Source organism: Pleurodeles waltl, chromosome 1_1 (genome assembly GCF_031143425.1).
Source record: "Pleurodeles waltl isolate 20211129_DDA chromosome 1_1, aPleWal1.hap1.20221129, whole genome shotgun sequence".
Lineage (NCBI taxonomy): Eukaryota > Metazoa > Chordata > Amphibia > Caudata > Salamandridae > Pleurodeles > Pleurodeles waltl.
Genome location: NC_090436.1, coordinates 364,579,915 through 364,601,696, shown reverse-complemented (window position 1 = coordinate 364,601,696; position 21,782 = coordinate 364,579,915). Strand labels below are relative to the sequence as shown.

General features: G+C 44.2%; 1 protein-coding gene across 1 annotated transcript in view; it reads left to right on the top strand.

The window, feature by feature from the left end:
- Positions 1–2,815: 2,815 nt before the first annotated feature.
- SGTB (small glutamine rich tetratricopeptide repeat co-chaperone beta) overlaps positions 2,816–21,782 on the top strand; it is a 169,058-nt gene continuing 150,091 nt past the window's right edge. Inside the window, exon 1 of the mRNA XM_069222839.1 lies at positions 2,816–2,920. Coding sequence (XP_069078940.1) covers positions 2,871–2,920 — 50 coding nt within the window. The 5' untranslated portion in view covers positions 2,816–2,870. The remainder of the gene's footprint in view (positions 2,921–21,782) is intronic.

The following is a 21,782-nucleotide window of genomic DNA, read 5'->3' as shown; positions in this document are numbered from 1 at the left end:
TTTGCCAAATTTTGAGGTTTGCTAAGGATTCTAGGTAAAAAAACCTGGTGAGAGCGCCACAGGTTACCCAATCCTGGGTTTCCCTGGGTGTCTAGTTTCCAGACATGTCCAGGTTTGCTAGGTTTTCCTAGGTGCCAAATGAGCTAGAAGCCAAAATCCACAGCTAGGCACTTTGCAAAATTTGATGTGTCCATGTTGTGTTTTTGGGCATTTCCTGTCTTGGGTACTAGGCCTACCCACACAAGTACGGTACCATTTTTATTGGGAGACTTGGGAGGATGCTGGGTGGAAGGATGTTCGTGGCTCCTCTCAGATTCCAGAACTTTCTATCACCGAAAATTGAGGAAAAATTGTTTTTATTTGCCAAATTTTGAGTTTTGCAAAGGATGCTGGGTAACAGAACCTGGGGAGAGCGCCACAAGTTACCCCATCCTGGGTTCCCCTTGGTGTCTAGTTTTTAAAAATGCACAGGTTTAGTGGGTTTTCCTAGGTGCCGGCTGAGCTAGAGACCAAAATCCATAAGCTAGGCACTTTCCAAAAAACACATCAGTTTTCAATGTAAAGATTTGATGTGTCCATGTTGTGTTTTGTGCGTTTCCTGTTGTGGCCAAAAGGCCTACCAACACAAGTGAGGTACCATTTTTATCGGGAGACCTGGAGGTTTGCTGGGTGGAAGGAAATTTGTGGCTCCTCTCAGATTCCAGAACTTTCTATCACCGAAATGTGCGGAAAATGTGTTTTTTTGGCCAAATTTTAAGGTTTGCAAAGGATTCTGGGTAACAGAACCTGGTGAGAGCCCTACAAATCACCCCATTCTGAATTTTCCTCTGTGTCTACTTTTCAAAAATGTATAGGTTTGTTAGGTTTCCTAAGGTACCGGCTGAGCTAGAGGCCAAAATCCACAGCTAGGCACTTTGCAAAAAACAGGTCAGTTTTCTTTGGTAAAATGTGGTGTGTCCATGTTGTGTTTTGGGTCATTTCCTGTCGTGGGCACTAGGCCTACCCACACAAGTGAAGTACCATTTTTTATGGGGAGACTTGGGGGAATGCTGGGTGGAAGGACGTGTGTGGCTCCTCTCAGATTCCAGAACTTTACAGCTCCGAAATGTGAGGGAAAAGTGTTTTTCTTTTTGCCACATTTTGAGGTTTGCAAAGGATTCTGGGTAAGAGAACCTGGTGAGAGCCCCACAAGTCACCCCATCCTGGATTCCCCTAGGTGTCTAGTTTTCAAAAATACACAGGTTTGGTAGGTTTCCCTAAGTGCTGGCTGAGCTAGAGGCCAACATCCACAGCGAGGCACTTTCCAAAAACCAAGTCAGATTTCAATGTAAAAATGTGATGTGTCCATGTTGCGTTTCCTGTCGTGGGCACTAGGCCTACCCACACAAGTGAGGTGCCGTTTTTATTGGGAGGTTTGGGGGAACACATAATAGAAGAATAAGTGTTATTGCTCCTTGTTTTTCTCTACATTTTTTCCTTCCAAATGTAAGACAGTGTGTAAAAAAGAAGTCTATTTGAGAAAGGCCCTGTAATTCACATGCTAGTATGGGGGCCCTGGAATTTAGAGATGTGCAAATGACCACTGCTTCTCAACACCTTATCTTGTGCCCATTTTGGAAATACAAAGGTTTCCTTGATACTTATTTTTCACTCTTTATATTTCAGCAAATGAATTTCTATATACCTGGTATACAATGAAAACCCATTGGAAGGTGCAGCTCATTTGTTGGCTCTTGGTACCTAGGGTTCTTGATGAACCTACAAGCGCTATATATCCCCGCAACCAGAAGAGTCCAACAGACGTAATGGTATATTGCTTTCAAAAATCTGCCACAGCTGGAAAAAGTTATAGAAGAAAACGTGGACAGAAATGGCTCTTTGTTTCACCTCAATATCAATATCTTTTTATTTTAGGTTTTACTTTCTGTAGGAAAACCTTGAAGGATCTACACAAATGACTCCTTGCTGAATTCAGAATTTTGTCTACTTTTCAGAAATGTTTAACTGTCCGGGATCCAGCATTGGTTTCACACCCAGTTCTGTCACTAACTGGAAGGTCGCTGAAAGCACAAAAAAATAGTAAAAATGGGGTATGTATGTCCCAGTAAAATGCCAAAATTGTATTGAAAAATGTGGTTTTCTGATCCAAGTCTGTCTGTTCCTCAAAGCCAGGAAGATGGTGATTTTAGCACCACATACCCTTTGTTGATGCCATTTTCAGGGGGAAAAACACATGCTCTCTTCTTCCAATTTTTTGGGAAAAAAACTACATTTTAGCTGTATTTTGGCTAATTAATTTCTAGGTCTCCTCCAGGAGAACCCACAAAGTCTGGGTACATATAGAATCCCTAGGATGTTGGAAAAAGAATGCAAATTTGGGGTGGGTAGCTTAAGTGGACAAAAACTTATGAGGGCCTAAGCACGAAATACCCAAGATAGTCAAAAAATGGCTTGGCACAGGAGGGGGGAAAGGCCTGGCAGCGAAGGGGTTAAGCTATTGATACTTTGGTTAACATAATGCATGTAGTGTCATGTACTGATGACTTCTGTGACAGCACTAGAATTTCAACTAAATCAAAGTAAATAAAATACTTTCCTTTGCTTGTGCAACGGTTGTTTTGAGTAAATATGATCCTTTCCTCTGCTTGAGCAACGAAAGCATTTTTTAAAGCTGTTAGGAAAAAAATGTTGATTTACGATGAATAGCAAGCGGCGCCATTCAAAGGTGGTCGCCTGTGGTGCTTCTTAGGAAGGCGCGTTGTCCTTTCTCTATGTCACTGGCGATGTGAAGCCAGCCCATCTCGAGCAGAGCTACGCGGAGCGGACAGCTGCAGAGGGCGCCTCCCAGTCCCAGCACTGGACATGCTGCGATGCTGGTGGACTGCAGCAGTCTTCCTGCGCGAACCTCTCTCTGTACCTGGTAAGAAAGCTGCCCGACCTTGTTGCATGCAGAGGCGACTCCTCTGTTACACACATTGATATTACACGTATATTTTAACATTCAGAAGGTCCGACAACGCTCCTCCACCCCCCCCCCCCCCCCAGTAAACATATGAACGACATCAGACTACTATGCCACTTGTACGAGGCAGTGTTAATGAAAGCCTTTGCAGGGAGGTTTAGTAAAAGACGGAAAGAAGGCGGCTCGGGTGTGAGGCAGACCGGGGACGGAGGGACAGGATGATTTTGATGAGCGGCTGTCGAGGAGAGACGCAGTGGGATGGTTAATGAGAGCCCAGGGAAAGATGTAGGTTATATTCTAGTCCGGGGGGCTCCAACAATTTCGGTAATAAGAGCTACTTTTCTTAAGTGCCAATCATCCTGACCTACTAATGGTTTAAGTATTGTAACAGTGACTAAATAAGACAATATTACATTAGTGACCACCATATGCAAGATTACCAGCAGTGATCACCTTAGTGCATCAGGCACAGATGCTAGCAGTAAGAAAATAATATAATTATTTGTACTAAGTTTCCCCATATTAGATGAAAAATCTGCCTTTTTCTCCAACGTTCTGCTTATTTATTGAAAATAAACACATTTATACATACATTATTTCAAAACAACAAAAACTAATTTAGTAAACTGGGCTGCACACGGGAGAGCTACTGGTAGCTCATGAGCTACTCGCTGGAAAAGCCTGTTCTAGTCAGTGGTTTAAATGGAAAATAGAAGAAAGTGAGAAAGTGGTGCCGATGATGCCAGCAAGCTAGGTCTTGATGAGTAGCAGATTAGAGGCTGCTTCATGAAGGGCTTGTGAGGGTGCTGCTTATAAAAGACTAGCGAGGATGTGCTCAAGAAAATTGAGCAATTTACTGCTGCATGCTTAACTTAAGTTTAGAAAAAAATGCAACTTTTGCAGAATAAAATAAGAATCCCAGTGGCACTCCTGATAATCCACTGCAGCATAAGATGTCAAGGAGAATTTCAGGAAGTCATCAATTCTAAGTTCCTCAGAATCTCAGGTGTAAATACAACACAAACACATATGTGTTGCATTTATTTTGAAAAGTGTATTTTCATTTGAAACCTTTTTTGTCTCTATGTTGGTAATATTTTACCTGTTAAAAAAGTTAAGAAACACCTTCAGCCCGACATTTACCAATTCTAGGGGTTCTCTCGTATCCCTACCCTAGATATGGAAGTAAATCCTTAGCTGTATCCAGGATGAGAATGTGCCTTGCACGTGAACACCCACAAACGTAAGTTTGGGACCTTAAATATTTTCTCCAAGATATCCCCATCCTGGAATGCCCACTGCCCAGCCTTGTGAGTAGATGTTCTAAACAAATAAAATTACACACACTGGTGTAATTTTTTTGTATGAGTAAGTTACATCATGAGTTTAAATTCATGAGTGTTGACTTTACACTCTTGAAACAAGACATTTGAGTTCCTACTTTCAACCTAAGTATTAAGTCCTGTTAAGTAGCATTTAGAATCAGCCAGCTGGGTGACTAGAGGCTGTTAGGCAAGGTCTTATGTTAGGCTGTGAATGGGAAGGGCTGTGCTGAGCTCCTGGACAAAGCAGGGGCTGATAAGAGACTTGCAAGGCTGGCCTGCCCATATAAGACGCTAGTAAAACGCCCATTAGGGTTGGGGTCATGGGTTGCTTGCAGGCCAAGATGACCTAACAGATCCTCAGTCTTGAGAGCGGAAGGTGCTGATGAGAGGCTACTGGTGAGATACCTTGATGCTGCCTTATATAAGGTATCATTTTGCCGAGAGCATGCTCTTTTTGCAGCCTAATAGGGGATTCCTTTCTTTTCTGACTCTTAATTCTGTAATCCTGAACTAACTCATATCACATAACCATAAATATAATGTCTTAGGAAGAAAATACAACACATTGTGGTATGTATCTATTGATCTCATGACAGCAGCAGCAGTTTCATTGTAGTACAGTATCTACCCTTAGGCTGTATCTACACTAAAGAAGCTAGCAATCTTTGAAAGTGCTGGGCTTCAATACCGCCATGATTTGGCCCGCTTGCCTGACTTCCATCTAGGTAGTGGTAGGGGGTGAGGAGATGTTCTCCTACTATGAAAAGTGAACCAGTGCTGCCCAGTATTGCATTTTAGCTACGTAAATGTGCCAACAGCCACAGGCCCTGAAGGGGAACCCATAACATCTTTAATTACTTCCATGGTGTGCCAGGCTAACCTGACCCTCCCAACTATATAGTTTTGAGAAAATGATTGTGCAGTGGTGCATTTTTCAGAACAGCTTCCCGAAAAATATCTGAAGATTCATTGGTAACTCAGACAGCTTGAAAATGTTACATGGCATTTTTCATCGCATGTATTTCTGCTTCTATTCATGTTTCCGTTTTTTCCTCTTCCAAGTCGATTCTCAGTCTTATGCTGTGAGTCCCTGCTAAGGGTGGAAACATAAAAAAATGCAAATCTCACTTTTTCGAATACTCCACAGCAAGATACAATGTAACGGTTCAGACATACTTGTTATCCTTCAGTTTACAGAGAGTTTATATGTTTCCAGAGCAGGTTACCATAATCTTAAAAGCTAGAATGCCAAACAGCACTAATGGATATTACATAAATAAAACTTTAAATATGGTTTAAATATTTACTTGAAAATGCAATACATATGCCCTGATATATCTGATGGTCAGCCTGCGACAGTGCACACATTGTGTGATGAAAAGCAAGCTAAATTTCATTTTGGAAAACGAATTCCTAAAAACAAAATCTTATCACTTTCATCAACAAACACAGTTCTTGGCAAGAAATGACTAATTTCCATGTTTGGTTAATACATGTTTAGTGCAGAAGTATCAGTCGGTCATTTTAATCAAGGACTTGCATATACTACTCCCTCACATTGACCCGGCGGGTCCTGCCTCGCATGATCATTCTATAAAGTGGATGCTTTAACATTTAACCCCTTCGCTGCCAGGCCTTTTCCCCCTCAGGTGCCAGGCCTTTTTTTGGCTATTTAGGGCAGTTCGCACTTAGGCCCTCATAACTTTTTGTCCACATAAGCTACCCACGCCAAATTTGCATCCTTTTATCCAACATCCTAGGGTTTCTTGATGTACCCAGTGTTTTGTGGGTTCCCCTGGAGGCGACCAAGAAATTAGCCCAAATACAGCAAACATTTAGTTTAAAAAAAAAAAGATTTGAAAAAGGGCTGCAGAAGAAGGCATCAACAAAGAGTTTGCGGTGCTGAAATCACCATCTTCCCAGCTTTCAGGAACAGGCAGACTTGAATCGGAAAACTACATTTTCAACTAAATGTTGGCATTTTTCTGGTACATATCCCATTTTTACTATCTTTTGTGCTTTTAGCCTCCTTCCAGGTAGTGACAGAAATGGGAATGAAACTAATGCTGGATCCTGGACAGCTAATCATTTCTAAAAAGTAAACAAAATTCGGAATTCAGCAAGGGGTCATTTGTGTAGATCCTACAAGGTTTTCCTACAGAAATTAACAGCTGAAATAAAAATAAAATAAAATTGAGGTGAAATAAACAGCCATTTTTCTCCACGTTTTACTCTAACTTTTTCCTTCAAAGTCAGATTTTCAAAAGCAATATACTGTTACGTCTGCTGGACTCTTCTGGTTGCGGGGATATATAGAGCTTGTAGGTTCATCAAGAACTCTAGGTACCCAGAGCCAATAAACGAGCTGCACCTTGCTATGGGTTCTCATTGTATACTGGGTAATTAATTTGCTGAAATATAAAGAGTGAAAAATAGGTATCAAGGAAACCTTTGTATTTCCAAAATGGGCACAAGATAAGGTGTTGAGAAGCAGTGGTTATTTGCACATCTCTGAATCCCGGGGTCCCCATATTAGCATGTGAATTACAGGGCATTATATTAGCACCTGTAAACTTTATTGTTTACAGGTGGGGAGCGACCCCTTAGGCAAGGGTCCCTCACCTGGGGTGGGGCAAATTGTATTTTGGCCATTTCTGTCCCCCAGGGGGCAGATCGGCCTATTTTTATTAGGCCATTCTGCCCCCAAGGGAGGCAGAAATCACTAGGCACCAGGGATTTTCTTTTTGCACCAATTTCACACAAGGGGGGCGACCCCTTAGGCAAGGGTCGTTCCCTTGGGGGGCAAATATATTTTAGGCCATTTCTGCCCCCCTACGGGGGCAGATCAGCCTATTTCTATGAGGATGATGTGCCCTGGGGGGGGGCAGAAACCACTTAGGCATGAGGGATTGGGGTGTGTTTTGTTTGAGGGGGGCAGCCCCTTGGGCAAAGGTTGCATTACTGTTGGCCAATTCTGCCTCCCTTGTGGGCAGATCGGCTTTTTTTTGTAAGGCCCATCTGCCTCCCAAGGGGGGCAGAAAGATCAGGGAATATATATATTTTTTTTAAAAGACCCCAAATAAATGGGGACAAAGTTGTTCTGATGGGGGGGAAGATGGGGCAATTACCCCCGATCCACTCCCCGAGGGGGAAAGCCTACCAGATGCCAGGAAATTTTTACAAAATGTAATAAAAAAAGTGGGGTACCAACTAGTATGGGCATGGTTATGTCCCCAACCCAACTGAAAGGGGTAACAATCTTTCAGCTCTCTCCCCACACACTAAAACATCTTGTCCCACAACAAGCAAGAGAACATTTGATTATTTTGTGTTTTGGTTTTACATTTGGGCCATGACAGCTTGGCTAACTCTCAAACTTGTCCTACTTGGAATGGTGAGGGCTGCACTTTTTGGATTTTGGGACACTGCCATGTAGAAAAATCTACGAGTCCTAGACACATCTGAAAGCTAAACATGTGGGTGAGTCCAGGGTGGTGTGCTTCAAATGCACTGGACCATTTTCTTACCCACAATGCCCTGCAAACCTCCAACTTTGCTTGAAATCACACATTTTTCCCACATTTTTGAGATGGAACCTTCCAGAATCTGCACAAATTTATAAAATTCCTGCCACCCAGCATTGTCGCATCTATACCGATAAAAACTCTGCCCAACCTGTTAGCCTAAAAACGTTATTTTTTTTCAAACTGCCCTTTTGGACCCGCTATTGTTCCTCCTCATTTTCAACATGTTTTTGGCTCTTCCCTGTCACAGGCACTTGGCCCACCTACCCAAGTGAGGTATAATTTTTACCGGGAGACTGAGGGGAAATTTTTCCCAGTGCGGTGATCCCACACAGAAATGTGGGAAAAATGTGATTTTTCAGCTAAATTTGAGGTTTGCTGAGGATTCTGGGTAAGAAAACACTGGGGGATCCACGCAAGTCACACCTCCCTCGACTCCCTCAGGTGTCTAGTTTTCAGGAAAGTTTGGGTTTGGTAGGTTTCCCTGGATGGCTGCTGAGTCCAGGATCAAAAACTCAGGGACGCACCCCCCCCAAAACGGGTGCGATGTATTCGATCATTTTGATGTGTCCACATAGTGTTTTGGGGCTTTTTCTCTTGCGGGCACTAGGCCTACCCACACAACTGAGGTACCATTTTTATCAGGAGACATGGGGGAATGCTGGGTAGACAGACGTTTGTGGCTCCCCTCAGATTCCTGAATTTTGCAGCACTGAAAAGTGAGGAAAGGAAAAAGTGTTTTTTGCCAAATTTTGAGGTTTGCTAAGGATTCTGGGTAACAGAAACTGGTGAGAGCACCACAAGTTACCCCATCCTGGGTTCCCCTAGGTGTCTAGTTTTCAGAACTGTCCAGGTTTGCTAGGTTTTCCTAGGTGCCGGCTGAGCTAGAGGCCAAAATGCTCAGCTAGGCACTTTGCAAAAAACAGGTCAATGTTCTTTGGAAAATGTGATGTGTCCACGTTGTGTTTTGGGACATTTCCTGTTGCAGGCACTAGGCCTACCCACATACGTGAGGCGTCGGCGTCTCACTCCATAGTCTTCCCTCACCCCTCACCTCTATGTGCTGCAGTTAACCTCATTAACTCCCAGCACATGTATATTGTTTAGTCATCACTCATTGTGTCTGTGTCTGGTGGAATATTCGTCACCCTAAGGCCTTGTTCCATCTGTGCCCAAGCCATTGCATCTTCTGCTAATTTGGCATCTGTGGGGACATGTTTCATCTGAACTTCATCCGCTACTGCCCATTCAGTGAAGTCTCGATACCAGTATCCATATTTTGGAGGGATGGGGTTAAGTCATCTAATCACTATGCGTCGCTTTGCCAACAAGAGTCCCAACACCACAAATTTGCAGCTTAAGTGGTTTCCCCTACGAGTAGTAAGCAGTCCCAGCAGTATCACCCTGGAAGTACGCACCAATATCCACACAGCAGCCCCCTCCAAGGCTTTTATTATACACTCCCAGTATGAGTTCAGAGCACTACAGTGCCATACCATGTGGAAGAAGCCTTCAGAAGCCGCAGGGCAGAGCAGGCAGCAAGGGGATCGTGCAGGGTATATACGTTGAAGAATATTCGGGCCAGGTATGTTTGATGATTATAGTTATACTGTATGAGTTTGAACCTGGCATTTGAACTGCTGGTCTTAGCCCCTTCATACATGTGTTTCCATTCTGCAGCTGAAATCTCCTCCTCCAGCACTGCCCCCATCTACGCTGCTCCCCCGGAGTAATACTTAGGACATCCTCCCTCAGAGCTTTATAAATGTGTGAAGTCTGTCTCCACTCCCCTCCCAGGGACAATAATGCGTCTACGGTGGCAGAGGTTGGAGTTAATCAGGAAATCCAGGCCACAGGCCACGTGCTGTTGCCGCTATCTTTGCATATTGTAGCAACCGACCTCTCCCTAACTGAAAAGCATCCACCGCATCCTGTTGTGTAATGAATTTCCCCCAAAATAGAGATCTCCCACTCCCTCACACCCCGTCTTTCCATCACTTCATAGAGATGTCCAGAGTGACTCCATCAAAAGCCTGCATATCTCAGATGGGTACATCCCTAGAGTAAGGGTAGCAACGCAACACAGAGGACACCACTCGGGTCCACACATTACAGACCTGTTTCACTATGTAGGGGGCCCCTTCCCTCACCACCTGGTTCCCCAGGAGTAGGGCCGACCAGGTATGTGTTCTGCCCCCATCCTACAATAGCCTCTTCTCCCAGTTATTTTCAGGATCGAACCAGTGTACAGCATGCTGCAGCTGAGAGGCAAAATAATAAAGTTCCATATGAGGAATCTCAATGGCCCCGCGTTCCCATGTTTGTCGCAGCATAGACATCCCCACTGTCTTCCTCCTTCTTGCCCACAACAATTCCAGATTTAGTCTATCTATTTGTGCAAAGTGCGATTTCAGCACTTTTTATAGGGTATTCTGCAAGCCATATAGGCAGCGTGGCAGAATAACCTTCTTAGTAATGGCCGTCCTATCCTTCAGGGCAAGCGGTAATTCCTTCTAGAATCTGACTGAAGTCCTCAACCCCTCCAGCACTCTGCCACGGTTGAGGTCATAATATTCATCAGCCGTATGTGCCAATCGTATCCCAAGGTACCGAAGGCCTACAGCTCCCCACGGTAATCCAACCGTCGGAAGAGCATTGATTCGGTCCCCGGCTAGAGCGCCCATCGGCAACAGGTAGGACTTAGAAGACTTACGCGGAGTCCAGAAAACTCCCCGATATTCCCCCAGTGCATTTAGAAGAACAAGAATCGATGATTCTGGATGCCACACGTAGACTAGCACATCTGCATATAGGTAAACCACATGTGTAGTCTCCCCAAAATGCAGGCTCCAGGGGTTCAGCAGCTCACGCAAGCAAATAGGAGAGGGGACATTGGGCAGTCCTGTTGCATCCCTTTCCTCAACTGGACACTCCAAGACCACCTCCCTGGTCTGCATGCAAGCAATCACCCATAACTGCCCCAGGAGGATCAGAAATACTGATGCTGCAGGTCTTGGGGTGGGGACATGGCCTTGCTCCTTCTGGGCAGACCCCATCCCTACATTATCTTTTTTTTGTTTTCTTTGGTGTCTAGTGGGCTTTCTGTATCCCCCTGGGCATGGGGCGAGCACATTGGGAGAAATCAAAACAATCGGTCCCCAAAGGGGGCAGAAAGACTGAAATATTGGGGGTGGGCGCACAAGCCTTGCCTGAGGGGCCACTCCCAGTGTCCCTGGGGCCTAGTGGGTGGATCCCTGGTTAGAGATTGCTGTCCTCTGGTAATCCCCAAGCAGAGGTCCACTGGGCAGGGATATAATCAGAAAGGGGAGTTTCTCCCCTTTCCAACAATACCTCTGCCGAACCAATAAGTGCTCAGGGGCCTAAGATATGGCCCGATCACAGATGCAGTGAAACTAAAATGGGCTCATCAGCTCGTTTCACTTTCACTTTGCTTTAATGACATCAGCCTACCTGTGAGAAATTGTGTTGTTGGTTGACTGGGGTGTGAACCCTGGTCAAGCAACAGCCGCCATCCCTTGCAGAGTCAACCACAAAAAGTCACTAAATTAACCTGTGCTTAACCCTGGGTAGCTAGGCACAAAATGCAGTCAAGCTAAACTTAAAGGCAAAGTTTTAACTAATTATGCAGTACACAAACAGCAACACAGTGAAGACACAACACAATAAAAATCCCAAACCAATTTAGAAAAATAGAGAATGAGGGAGACCACTTGGGGGTGCAAGACACACTCAGTCTCTGTCAAGGTGCAGGTTTAAGATGGGGGGAGCCTGTTATGTCCCTATGGCTCAAAACAAGATACCAGCTGAACTAGCCCTTGTAGTAACTTCTGGAGTCCTGGTGGTAGGTGGTGATTCAGGGCTCTGCAGCAGGGCTGGTCTCTGAAGGTCCCAAGCAGGCTCCAGGCAGCAAAGCAGTTCTTCCAGGTACAGCAGCAGCCTGGCAGAGTACACAGCACGTCACAACAGCAGGCAGTCCTCTGAGAGCCCTTCCACAAGTTGAGTAGTGAACTGAGAAGCAGGTCTGAGAGCCCTCTTGTTTTACTCTGGTGCCCTGCTCCTGGAATTCGGGGAAGTTGGAAGAAGTTTCCATAAGGGTTCGCTGAAGTTCCAGGAATTTCATGCCTCCCCTGGCTCCTAGCTGGCTGCACTGAGTATACAGGGTTGTTAAGCCTATTGTGTGGTGGCAGAGCCCTGCCTATTCAGTTGCAAGTGGGTCTGTGCTTAGCTCCCCCACACCCCAAAGACAGATAATGGCCCATTAAGGCGGTACTGATCCCACCTATTGTTTGACTGTCCGGGGTGAATTCACAAAGTCACAACTGCCAGCAACACCCAGTCATGTGACCTAATGTAGGTTACAGGCACAGAGGGCTAAGGGCAGGAAAATGCCAACTTTTGTGGCATTTTCAAACGTGTAATAATAAATCTGTGGTTACCATTGAAGAGGGTTTATTATTACAAGTTCATAGGTACCAAACATGAGATATCTACCACCTCCGGTTTAGGAATTACAATTTATTCATTTTAATAAGGAATCCCCAATGTTACCCTTTGGGAGGGGTAGGGGTAGCCCTCTCAGTAGTGAGAAAACAAATTTAGGAGTTTTTCACTACTAGGTCATATAAAACAAAAAAATACACCTACCTTTTAATTACACAGCACCCTGCACTATGGACAGTGTAAGGCCTACCTTAGGGGTGACTTTTATGTAATAAAAGGGGAGTTTAAGGCTTGGCAAGAGGTTTTAAATGCTAAGTCGACATGAGACACTGCCTCCAGGCTGCAATGGAAGGACTGGGACAGGCTTATGGTATACCACTGTACAAGGCACTTAAATGTAAATTGAATATGCCAATCAAACCATGTATAGGGGAGTCAGCACATACACTTTAGTACTGATTGGCAGTGCTAAAGTGCACAGAGACTTAAGGCCAACAGAGCATAAATCCAGACAAAATTGACAAAATCTCCCAAAAGTTTGGTAGAAGACCACGCATCAGGCTGACAGGTCTAACAGCACCCTGTCTGCTGATCATCATTACAGTGGAAAAAAAACACTCAAGCAGCTTGCAAAGCTCTTCCAGAGCAGCCAGAGGTTATAACAAAATAAAGGACCTTTAAATACCACCCCAGTGTTGGCCAATGGCTGACACATGCACTTGGGAGGTAGTGTGGGGGTTGGCCTCTGGCCACTTAATAGGTTAATTAACCTCACATTCAAGGATGACACTAAGAAATGGGACATTTAGTTTAAAATTGGTATTTTAAAATCCTAACCTAGTATATAAAATATGAATGGCAACCAGACAGAATACGAAGAGTAATGCTTCAAACCATGTAATGGAAAAAGAAAACAGTAAAAAAAACTCTAACATTGCTATTGAGTTGATTTTGTCCTAACATCTTCAAGCTATTTCTAGGCGCTAAATAGCAAACCTGTTCCCGAGTTTCAGAGATGGTTGGCAATCGCATAGCATACCCATGTTTTCTTTATGAAATAGCAAAACAGCTATTTCCTGTCGCAGATTGTTCAGGGCTGTACGATAAACAGCGTCCGGCTGAAGGCCACTTCTTCCCGCTGTCGCCTCTTATTGATGCTTGTGCTGCAAACCTGCATGATGTCTGACTCAATAGCACTGGAGTGAAGTCCCTTTCTAATGTATAGCCCAATACGATCTTTTTTTTTTTTTTAAACAATCATGGGACTAGTAGACACTAATCCAGCCATAAGCAAAAGAATAATGGTGAAAAATGCATCTGCTTGATTATCATATTGCCAAAGCAAGTGCATAAGGTGCAAACATTTCTAACATTTATACACATTCAAAACTTCAGACTTTCTATGAAAGAAATAAGAATCTGAAAAAGGCAGGGAGTGGGAATAGTCTGAAATGACAAAATGATGGAAATAGAAAAGTCTCAATGGGAACTGTCACAGTTTTCGCAACAATAATTTCCTTTAGAAAATTGCATTTTTCTCTTTATAAATGTGTATTCATTGTGCTTACATGTCTTCAAGAATATTCATTAGCTGGAAACCAGAGCAATGATAGTGCTAAATAAAGGATCTCTCACAGCAATAGCAATTCATTTATCTAGTTCTTCTCTCATATTTTTAAATAATTTTACCTCAGTGGAAAAATATTACTTATGTATTAAATATCCTGAGGAAGAGCCAAGCTGAAATTCTAAATGTGAGTCAACGAGTGGGTTAGATGATTTTATGTGATAGTTGAATTGTTTTTGGATGGAAAAGCAATTAAAATATGTGAATATGTGCTTAAGCACAAAGTGAGGGTTCCTACCACCAAATGAGGGTTCCTGCCTGCCAACCACCAAGCCAGAATGCAAAGCAGCCACCTTATTTTGACACCTAGCTTTAGAGGATTGGCTTACCTGGTGGGACCTCTTCTGCCAGACAGAACCACCACCTTGCAATGTGAGTGGAGGGGGGAATGTGCTGTGTTGAAAAACGTATCCCTTATTGAATGAAGTCCTTAATGTCCCCTGCTGACATAAGTTCCTTGCTCAACTAGAGGAATGTGTGTTACTAGGGTTTGCCTAAATATTCACTTAATCAGACTCAGGCTTTTCAAATCTATGCAGCTAGACTGATACTAGGAGCTCCCAAATCAAGTCACAGGGGCCAACTTCTTGAAAGGTTGCACTGACTCCGAGTCAGGTGAGAATAACATTTAAGGTATTATGCATGCTTCACCAAGCCCTGTGTCAGTGCCCCTATTTCATCGGTAACCAGGTGTCACGAGGTTGCTCCTTTCTGTATGGCAGAGGCAGCATGGACCCTCATTCCAATACAGCCATAACTGGCTGTGAAGTCACACAGTGATGGGAGGATGAGTTCAAAGGGGTGAGGGTTCATGACCAAAAACAAACAAAAAAAAAAAGTAAAATAAAGAGACAGTTTGCACATTTCCCTGTGGGAAAATAAGAGTTTGGTCTTTAGGATATTTGATTATTTCTTCTAGACCTTTCTGGTTATGCTTTTCGGGTAATCTTTCCTGGGTGAAGGGGAAAATAGTAAGGACTGGGTACCAGCTCTTTGTGTAACATCTTGAATTGCTTTCTAGTTCTAACATGTATTAGGCTCCTTATCAAAAGAAGGTAACATAAGCAATTTGTCTCCAGTCTTGCAAGAAAATGTCATTCCTCCTTTATTAATCTATCCCACAAAGTACTATAGGAAAGAACTAACCCTGAGAATGCCCTTGAAAGTGTATTCGTGCTATTTATTAAGTGCTGGTTGCATTTTCTCTAGGATTCTGCAAAACAGAAGGTTTGCTTTTCATTCACAGCTCATTTTTGTTATGGCCCATTATCAGGTGTTTAGTTCACACCTGGTGAATTCATATTTAGGATTTGCATGCACACAGTTAACAGTTCACCTATGTGCATGAGTTTCATAAACATGCTATGATCATGTATTCACTCATACATGTTGTTCTAGTTGACTGTGATCATTGATACGCTCAAACATATTGCTTTTGGGGGGTTGGGAGGGTGCGGTGAAGGTTCTGACTGCCCCCCTCCCTGGCTGTGGGCTTGCTTTGGCCATAAGAGGTGAGTTTGACGGTGTGCCCTGGCCGACCTCCCCCAAACCTTCCATCCCCCGGGGCAGAAAACAAACAAGGCACATGGAGAGTCTTGGGGGTGAGGCAGGCCCGCGCAGCCACATTATTCACCCTACCTCCTCCCGACCTGGACCCCGCCTGTAGTGAAGAGGGCCCAAGAAGACAGATGGCTCGCTCCTGACAACACGGCCTCTGGCTGGGGTGGGGACAGGTAGAGAGGTATGTAGAGACGGCGCCGGGAAGGATTGGCCCCTGTGACCACTCTGGTGTGGCCTGCGAATGTTTCTCTCGTCGGTGGACTAGTGGTGATTACCTGAAGACGTTCAGTGGCATGCAATCATCTCTTTCCCCCTAAGGCAGACAACAACCCAGGAGGCGTGGGATCCTGGAACCTTGGGGCCTTAGATGGAGTACACTGCCTAAGCAGGTCGGGGGAGACAAAACTGAGACCTCTCTCTTGCTGGATCCCTGTGTTCCAATCAGAACCTGGTAAACTGCCCAGTGGCCTGCCTTCAGTGTGCGGCGTGGCCCAGCTCTGTGGTTGTGATGGGAGGCACTCCATCAGACTCAGCATAGCTCCTCTTTGAAAGACCTGTCCAAACTGTTCGCGGTCTGTGACAAAAGTGTACTAAATAACATAAGTAAGAACCAAAGTTAGGTGGGTTTGGGGTCATGGTCAGGAACTGAGAACCTAAACCCATGCAAGCCAATAAATTGGACAAATACGTAGTGATAATGGTGATCTCTGGCACTGCGACAGGAAGAACGGATGGTGGTGACAAAGGATTGGAAGCTCAGCCCACTAACAAACCCTTGCTACGTGAAATCATGGCTGCCTTTCAAGATCCAAGGGGCTCGATCAAGCCCATACTTGATGCTGACACAATAGATGCAGGAGAGCACCAGGCTGCGGGGAGTTCTTAGGTTTGCGTCAACTGTTTTTGGTTTGTACTATGTTGATTTGCTTTAATAGTTGCTCATTTACAGGGATTCTGGGCAGAGTGGGACTAAATTGCAGAATATAGAGGGGTATCGCTCAGACATGGGATCTCCTTAGGGTACCGAGACCTACATGTACATTACTGTTACACCTATGGAAGTGCAAACAGAGCGAGATCTGAACATATACGAACATAGAATGTGAATGTTCGATGTAGCAAAATTAAGCCACAGTAGTTCTCCAATGCATGCACTGGCATGCCCTAGACCTAGTGTTGATGCAGGAATCGCATCTCCATGGTAACCACTATAAGGCCTTAGACAGGTTCGGCTACACTCTGCTGGTACATGCAGGTTGCACAGCAGACTCAAGAGGAACAGGCATCCTAATCAAGAAATAAGTACTGTTTATCCTTCATCGGACATGGTTTGCCCCCCTCTGTTGCTATGTGGCTCTGTCGGGATACTGGGGGGCCTTCCTCTTAACATTTGTTCCTTATATATACTATTGAGACTCCATGGAATGGACCCTTCCATACATGAGTGCCCAAAGCTTAGCGATGCCACCTGGGATCTTTATACTCGGGAAGGTGACATGAATGCTGTAAAGGAGCCTGGGATTGATAGAGTGAGCAGGGCTGCACCACAGTGTGAGTCAGGACCACTGCAGCCCTTTCTAGAAGCGGTGGAACTGGCTGATCTATGGGTCGTGTACAACCCACAGCAACAAGAATACACGTAATTCTCAGCAGCGCTCAGTAGTTTCTCTCGTATTTACTATATCTTTGCTCAGCATATACACATAGGCAAAATTCGAGCCAAACACATCAGGCACGGGAATCTGTGACTATTCGCCAGTAGGGGTCCTGCTGAACAGATCGGCCCAAGACTTCACTCTGCCCTCCATGGGACCTGTGTGAAAGGGACATTAGAGATGAACTCAGGGAAGGGGCACATACCTATTTTAAAGAAAATCAAGGGACAGTGGACTTGCCATGTGTCCTGTGGGAGGCGTTTAAAGCAGTCATGTGCGGCTAGGCCCAGGCCCTGATAGGGGGGAAAAAGAAGGAAAACAAATTCCAATGCGAAGCCATTCAGCTAAATATTAAGTCACTGGAGACCAGGGCTTTGGCGGATGGGACTGCAGACCTCTGCTGTCTGCTTCACCTCCCACAGCATGACCTGTGTGTGCTGACAGAGGATAGGGCTTGTAGTCATGCACAGGCAACGCAGCTGTGGCTGTATGACATAAGGGAGAAGGGCAACAAGTGGTTAGCATGGCTAGATAAGAGGGAGAAAGATGCACTTGGGGACTGGAAATTGTTGACAGTGACGGTACACTCCGAATGACTAGTGCCACCATAGCTGACACGTTTGCCACCTAATATGAAGGTATATATGCATCTGTGACGACTATGACTGACGCAGACTGTGCTGACTTTCTGGGAGACATAGATCTCCAGACCCTCACAGGTGGGGCACAAGAGGCTCTAGAAACAGACTCGACGGTGGCAGAGCTTGTGCCGGCAATACGTAGCCGCCAATCTGGGAAGGTGGCAGGGCCCAACGGCCTACCAATAGAATAGTACAAGGGTGTGGCAAATAAAATCGCTGAGGGCAAGCTAGCCATGTTCCATATGGCTCGTGAAGAGGGTAGCCTCCCGGAAGATCAACTAATTGCCACAATTGTTGTTATACACAAGAAAGACAAGCCGCCGACAGTCTGTGGCTAATGCAGGCCCATATCCTTATTTAATGTAGAAACCAAAGTGCTGGCAAGGGCCCTAGCAACCAGGCTATGCAAGGTTATTACCTCAGTAATACACCCTGACCAGTCAGGCCTTATGCCACAAAGGAGCACCCACCTCTGTCCGCAAAGCCTCTACAGAGTGTTGCATATGACTAGACTAGCTCAAATGGGCCAGGCGGCACTAATGACATTGGATGCTAAAATGGCATTCAATAGCACTGAATCTCTGCTACTCTGGCCAGGTTGGGTTTTGGGCCTAAATTTTGTGGTTGGATAAAACTATTATATCGGGTCCTGCTTGCAAAAGTGAAAGTCTATGGAGTAGTGTCTCTCGTCTGTGCCCTGCAGAAGGGCACAAGACAGGGATATCCTATTGCTCAAGCCACTCATGCCATGGGTCCGTGTGGATCCACTTACACAGGGAGTGAGTGGGGATGGAGATTATGAGGAACGCATTGTCCTATACGCCAGCAATGTATTGCTCTATGTTACTCAGCCAGCCCTTTCCATAGCCAGAATCTTGCAGGTCTTTGATACCTGTGGGAGTCAATCAGGCTATAGCATTAATTGGACAACATCCCTAATCTTTCCTTTGTCGGGTGGTATCTCGAGACTCCCTCCCTACTGCACGGCACCCTTGGTGCTAGAAGGTTTTCAATACCTTGAGATTAATATTACCCGAAACCCAAAATAATTTGTGTAGGAATCTATTCCTGCAACTCGACAGACTCCTTGGAGACGTAGTGCACTGGAGGAATCTACCGCTATCCTTATAGGGCAGAGCATCTCTCTATAAAATGATGACCCTACCATGCCTCCTCAGTGTGCTTCAAAGCACACTCTTCAAGATTCCACCTGAGTTCTTCCACAAAATTGACCACAAAGCCCGTCTCTTACTGTCAGTGATGTGGAATTCTTATAGCCCGATGCCCAGGACATATTGTTTTGGGTCAAGGACAATAGGTTTTAATGTCTGGTTTGTCCTTGGGCCCACCCCTCTGCAACACAAACCCTTTGGCTGCCAGTTTACTGTGCATTATGGATCAGGGAAGGACACTGTCTGCACCTAAGGTAATATTTGTGTTTATATATTAATGCTGTTCGAAATTGTATTTATGTCTCATTAATGGAAAGCCATTATTATTATGGTGAGCGCTCAAAGACGTGTTGTAAGACTTGGGCTGCACTACTGACAGTGGTTCCAGTATAAAAATGTATACTCACATTTGCAAAGTTCAACAATATGAGGCTATGCATAATGCCCCAATAATGCTCTCTGACTAGATGCAAATATTTGCAGAATCTGAAAAGCAGGACTGATGATTCTTTGATTTTAAAATAGTCACCAAAAATGCAAATAAGTAAAAAAAAAACTGTTTTCCTAAAGTACTGGATACATTTTAGGTACCATTTCTTTGACACATCATTTAGTAAAATGTGTTGTTGCATGCTAGTACTTCTAAAAGTATTGGGATAACAAGTTTCAACAGGATTATGACAAATGTGAAAATAAACGAGCATTGGCAAAGCCAAAAGGTCTTACATTGGTGATAAGACCTTTGGTTTTGTCAATGCATATCATGTTTTGACATGTTTTTTGTACAACGTCATAGTTGTGGGAGCTGCATAGCCCTCACCATTATGACAAACATTTGCAAAAATGAAAATATGCTTGTCCTCAAAAAGCACACGTTGACACAACATTCCTGGCACTAAATAAAACTACTATTTGTGCCAATATGCTCCTTGTGAAAGAGTATAAGGCTGTCACTCACAGAGAATCCAGTCAATTGATACAGAAGCAGATAGAATTTTAATAAAAACAAAAGGTCTTGGTTAACCCCAGACCTAATTTGGGGTTCAATTCTTTAAGAAAGTCAGAAAAGTGCATCCATGGTATATGTCCTTGCATTAGTGCAGATTTACGATTTTCATGAATTCACAAGAATTTACAGAAGAAGGTCAGGAAATCGTACTCCTACAAAATATTTGGGAACTGCATTTTAGCACATGCAAATATGCATCTGTAGATTTGCTCATGCGAAAATGTATTGAGCATTTGCAAGTTCACTTTCCCTTCAACCACTTTTTTCCTCAACCCTGGAAAAAAGTTGACTTCTGCCTTTGTCAGGAGTAAATTTACAACCTATCTCAGTATTGCAAAAGATTAGAGAAGAGCTGTAATATGCACATACTCAAAAAGGCAATCCAACTTTGGAACTATTAGTTAAAGCTACCTCCAGCCCCAGTATGTATATCTGCAGAAAGGTGACAATATAAGGGAATTGTTAGTATTCAAACCATACTATGGTATGAGCCATGGCATAATCAGAGGGGCTATAATCAGAGTTCCTATATAATGAAATTGTTGTCATAATTTGTCGCTATTTGACACCAAAAGGGACAAGTGGATGTTTTTTACAGGGCAAGTAGATTTTATTAAATTTCACACCCCTGTACTATGGAATGGAAACAGCTCAAGCATTTCTATAATCTACAGAAAGCTGAATAATAATTCCCCTGACCAAATGGTGACTTAAAGAGAGACCTGGGCCAGAAACTAAGGCGACATAGGTGATGACGACTGGATAGAAGCCCTTCAAAATCTACAAGAAATAGTGATTCTTGCCCAGTTCAGACTGGTGAAGCTGAGAATTTTATACAGGTCATATTACTCTACAGTCCCATTACACCAGATTGAAAGGGGGGATTCGCCACTATGCCTCTGAGGATGTGACCAGGATGGTACTTTCTTCCATAAACTTTGGAGATGCCTCATACAATGTCATTGGCAAGTGGTAACCAGGAGAATGTCCCAGGTCCTGTTTCTGGAGGTTCCCCTGGATGCAAAATTTGGACTATAAGAGGGTAAGCACCCTTGCCAAAAAACTTGGAAAATCTGGTTGGTACTTGCAGCGGGGATGGACAAAAGCAATATTGTGCAGGCGTGGGGCACCACAGTTCACCCACAAATTGAAGATTAGGAGGCTGACCTAGAGTGGTGCCAGAGAGTGGAAGAGGTAGTCTACCAAAGAACAGGGGCTGCCCAAAGAAGTGGGAGGAGGTGTGGTGTAACTGGCACTTTTGAGGGTATTGAATGTGAGGAGTGGTGCTGGGGAGGGAGGGGAGAGCACTCCTGTCGATTTGTCATTTGTGCAGTATGCTACAAAATACTACTGGCTTTAAAAGCGTCATTCCAAATGGGTGATCATGTTTGCCTTTGTTACATCTGCTTAAAACTGACATGTATAACTGATGATCGTCTCTGTTCACTTCCTGTATTCACTGTATGATGAGCGATGTTCAAATAAAGTGTAAAAAAACAAAAAACATATTACTCTTGCTTCCAGTGTCTTGAATTCCCAAACCTTCTCTAATTTGAGCAGTAAGCATAAATCATTCTGTAATGTTCACCAGTGGTTACCACCTTAGCGCCCAAAGCATGCCAGATATCAATCACCCTTAGGGCTTCTCTCTATGAAAAAGTGATCGTTTCACAAAAGCAATCATAGTTAAAGAATCGTATTTTAACATGGCTCTCGCCCCCCTCCCTCCCAAGGTGATTCACCACAGCTGAATGTTTTTTGTGTTTTTCAAAAAGACTCAAATCTCTCTTAAAAAAGAAACACAGAGTACTAAGCTTGTTAGTCCAGATCAGTTCTGTTCCCTTCA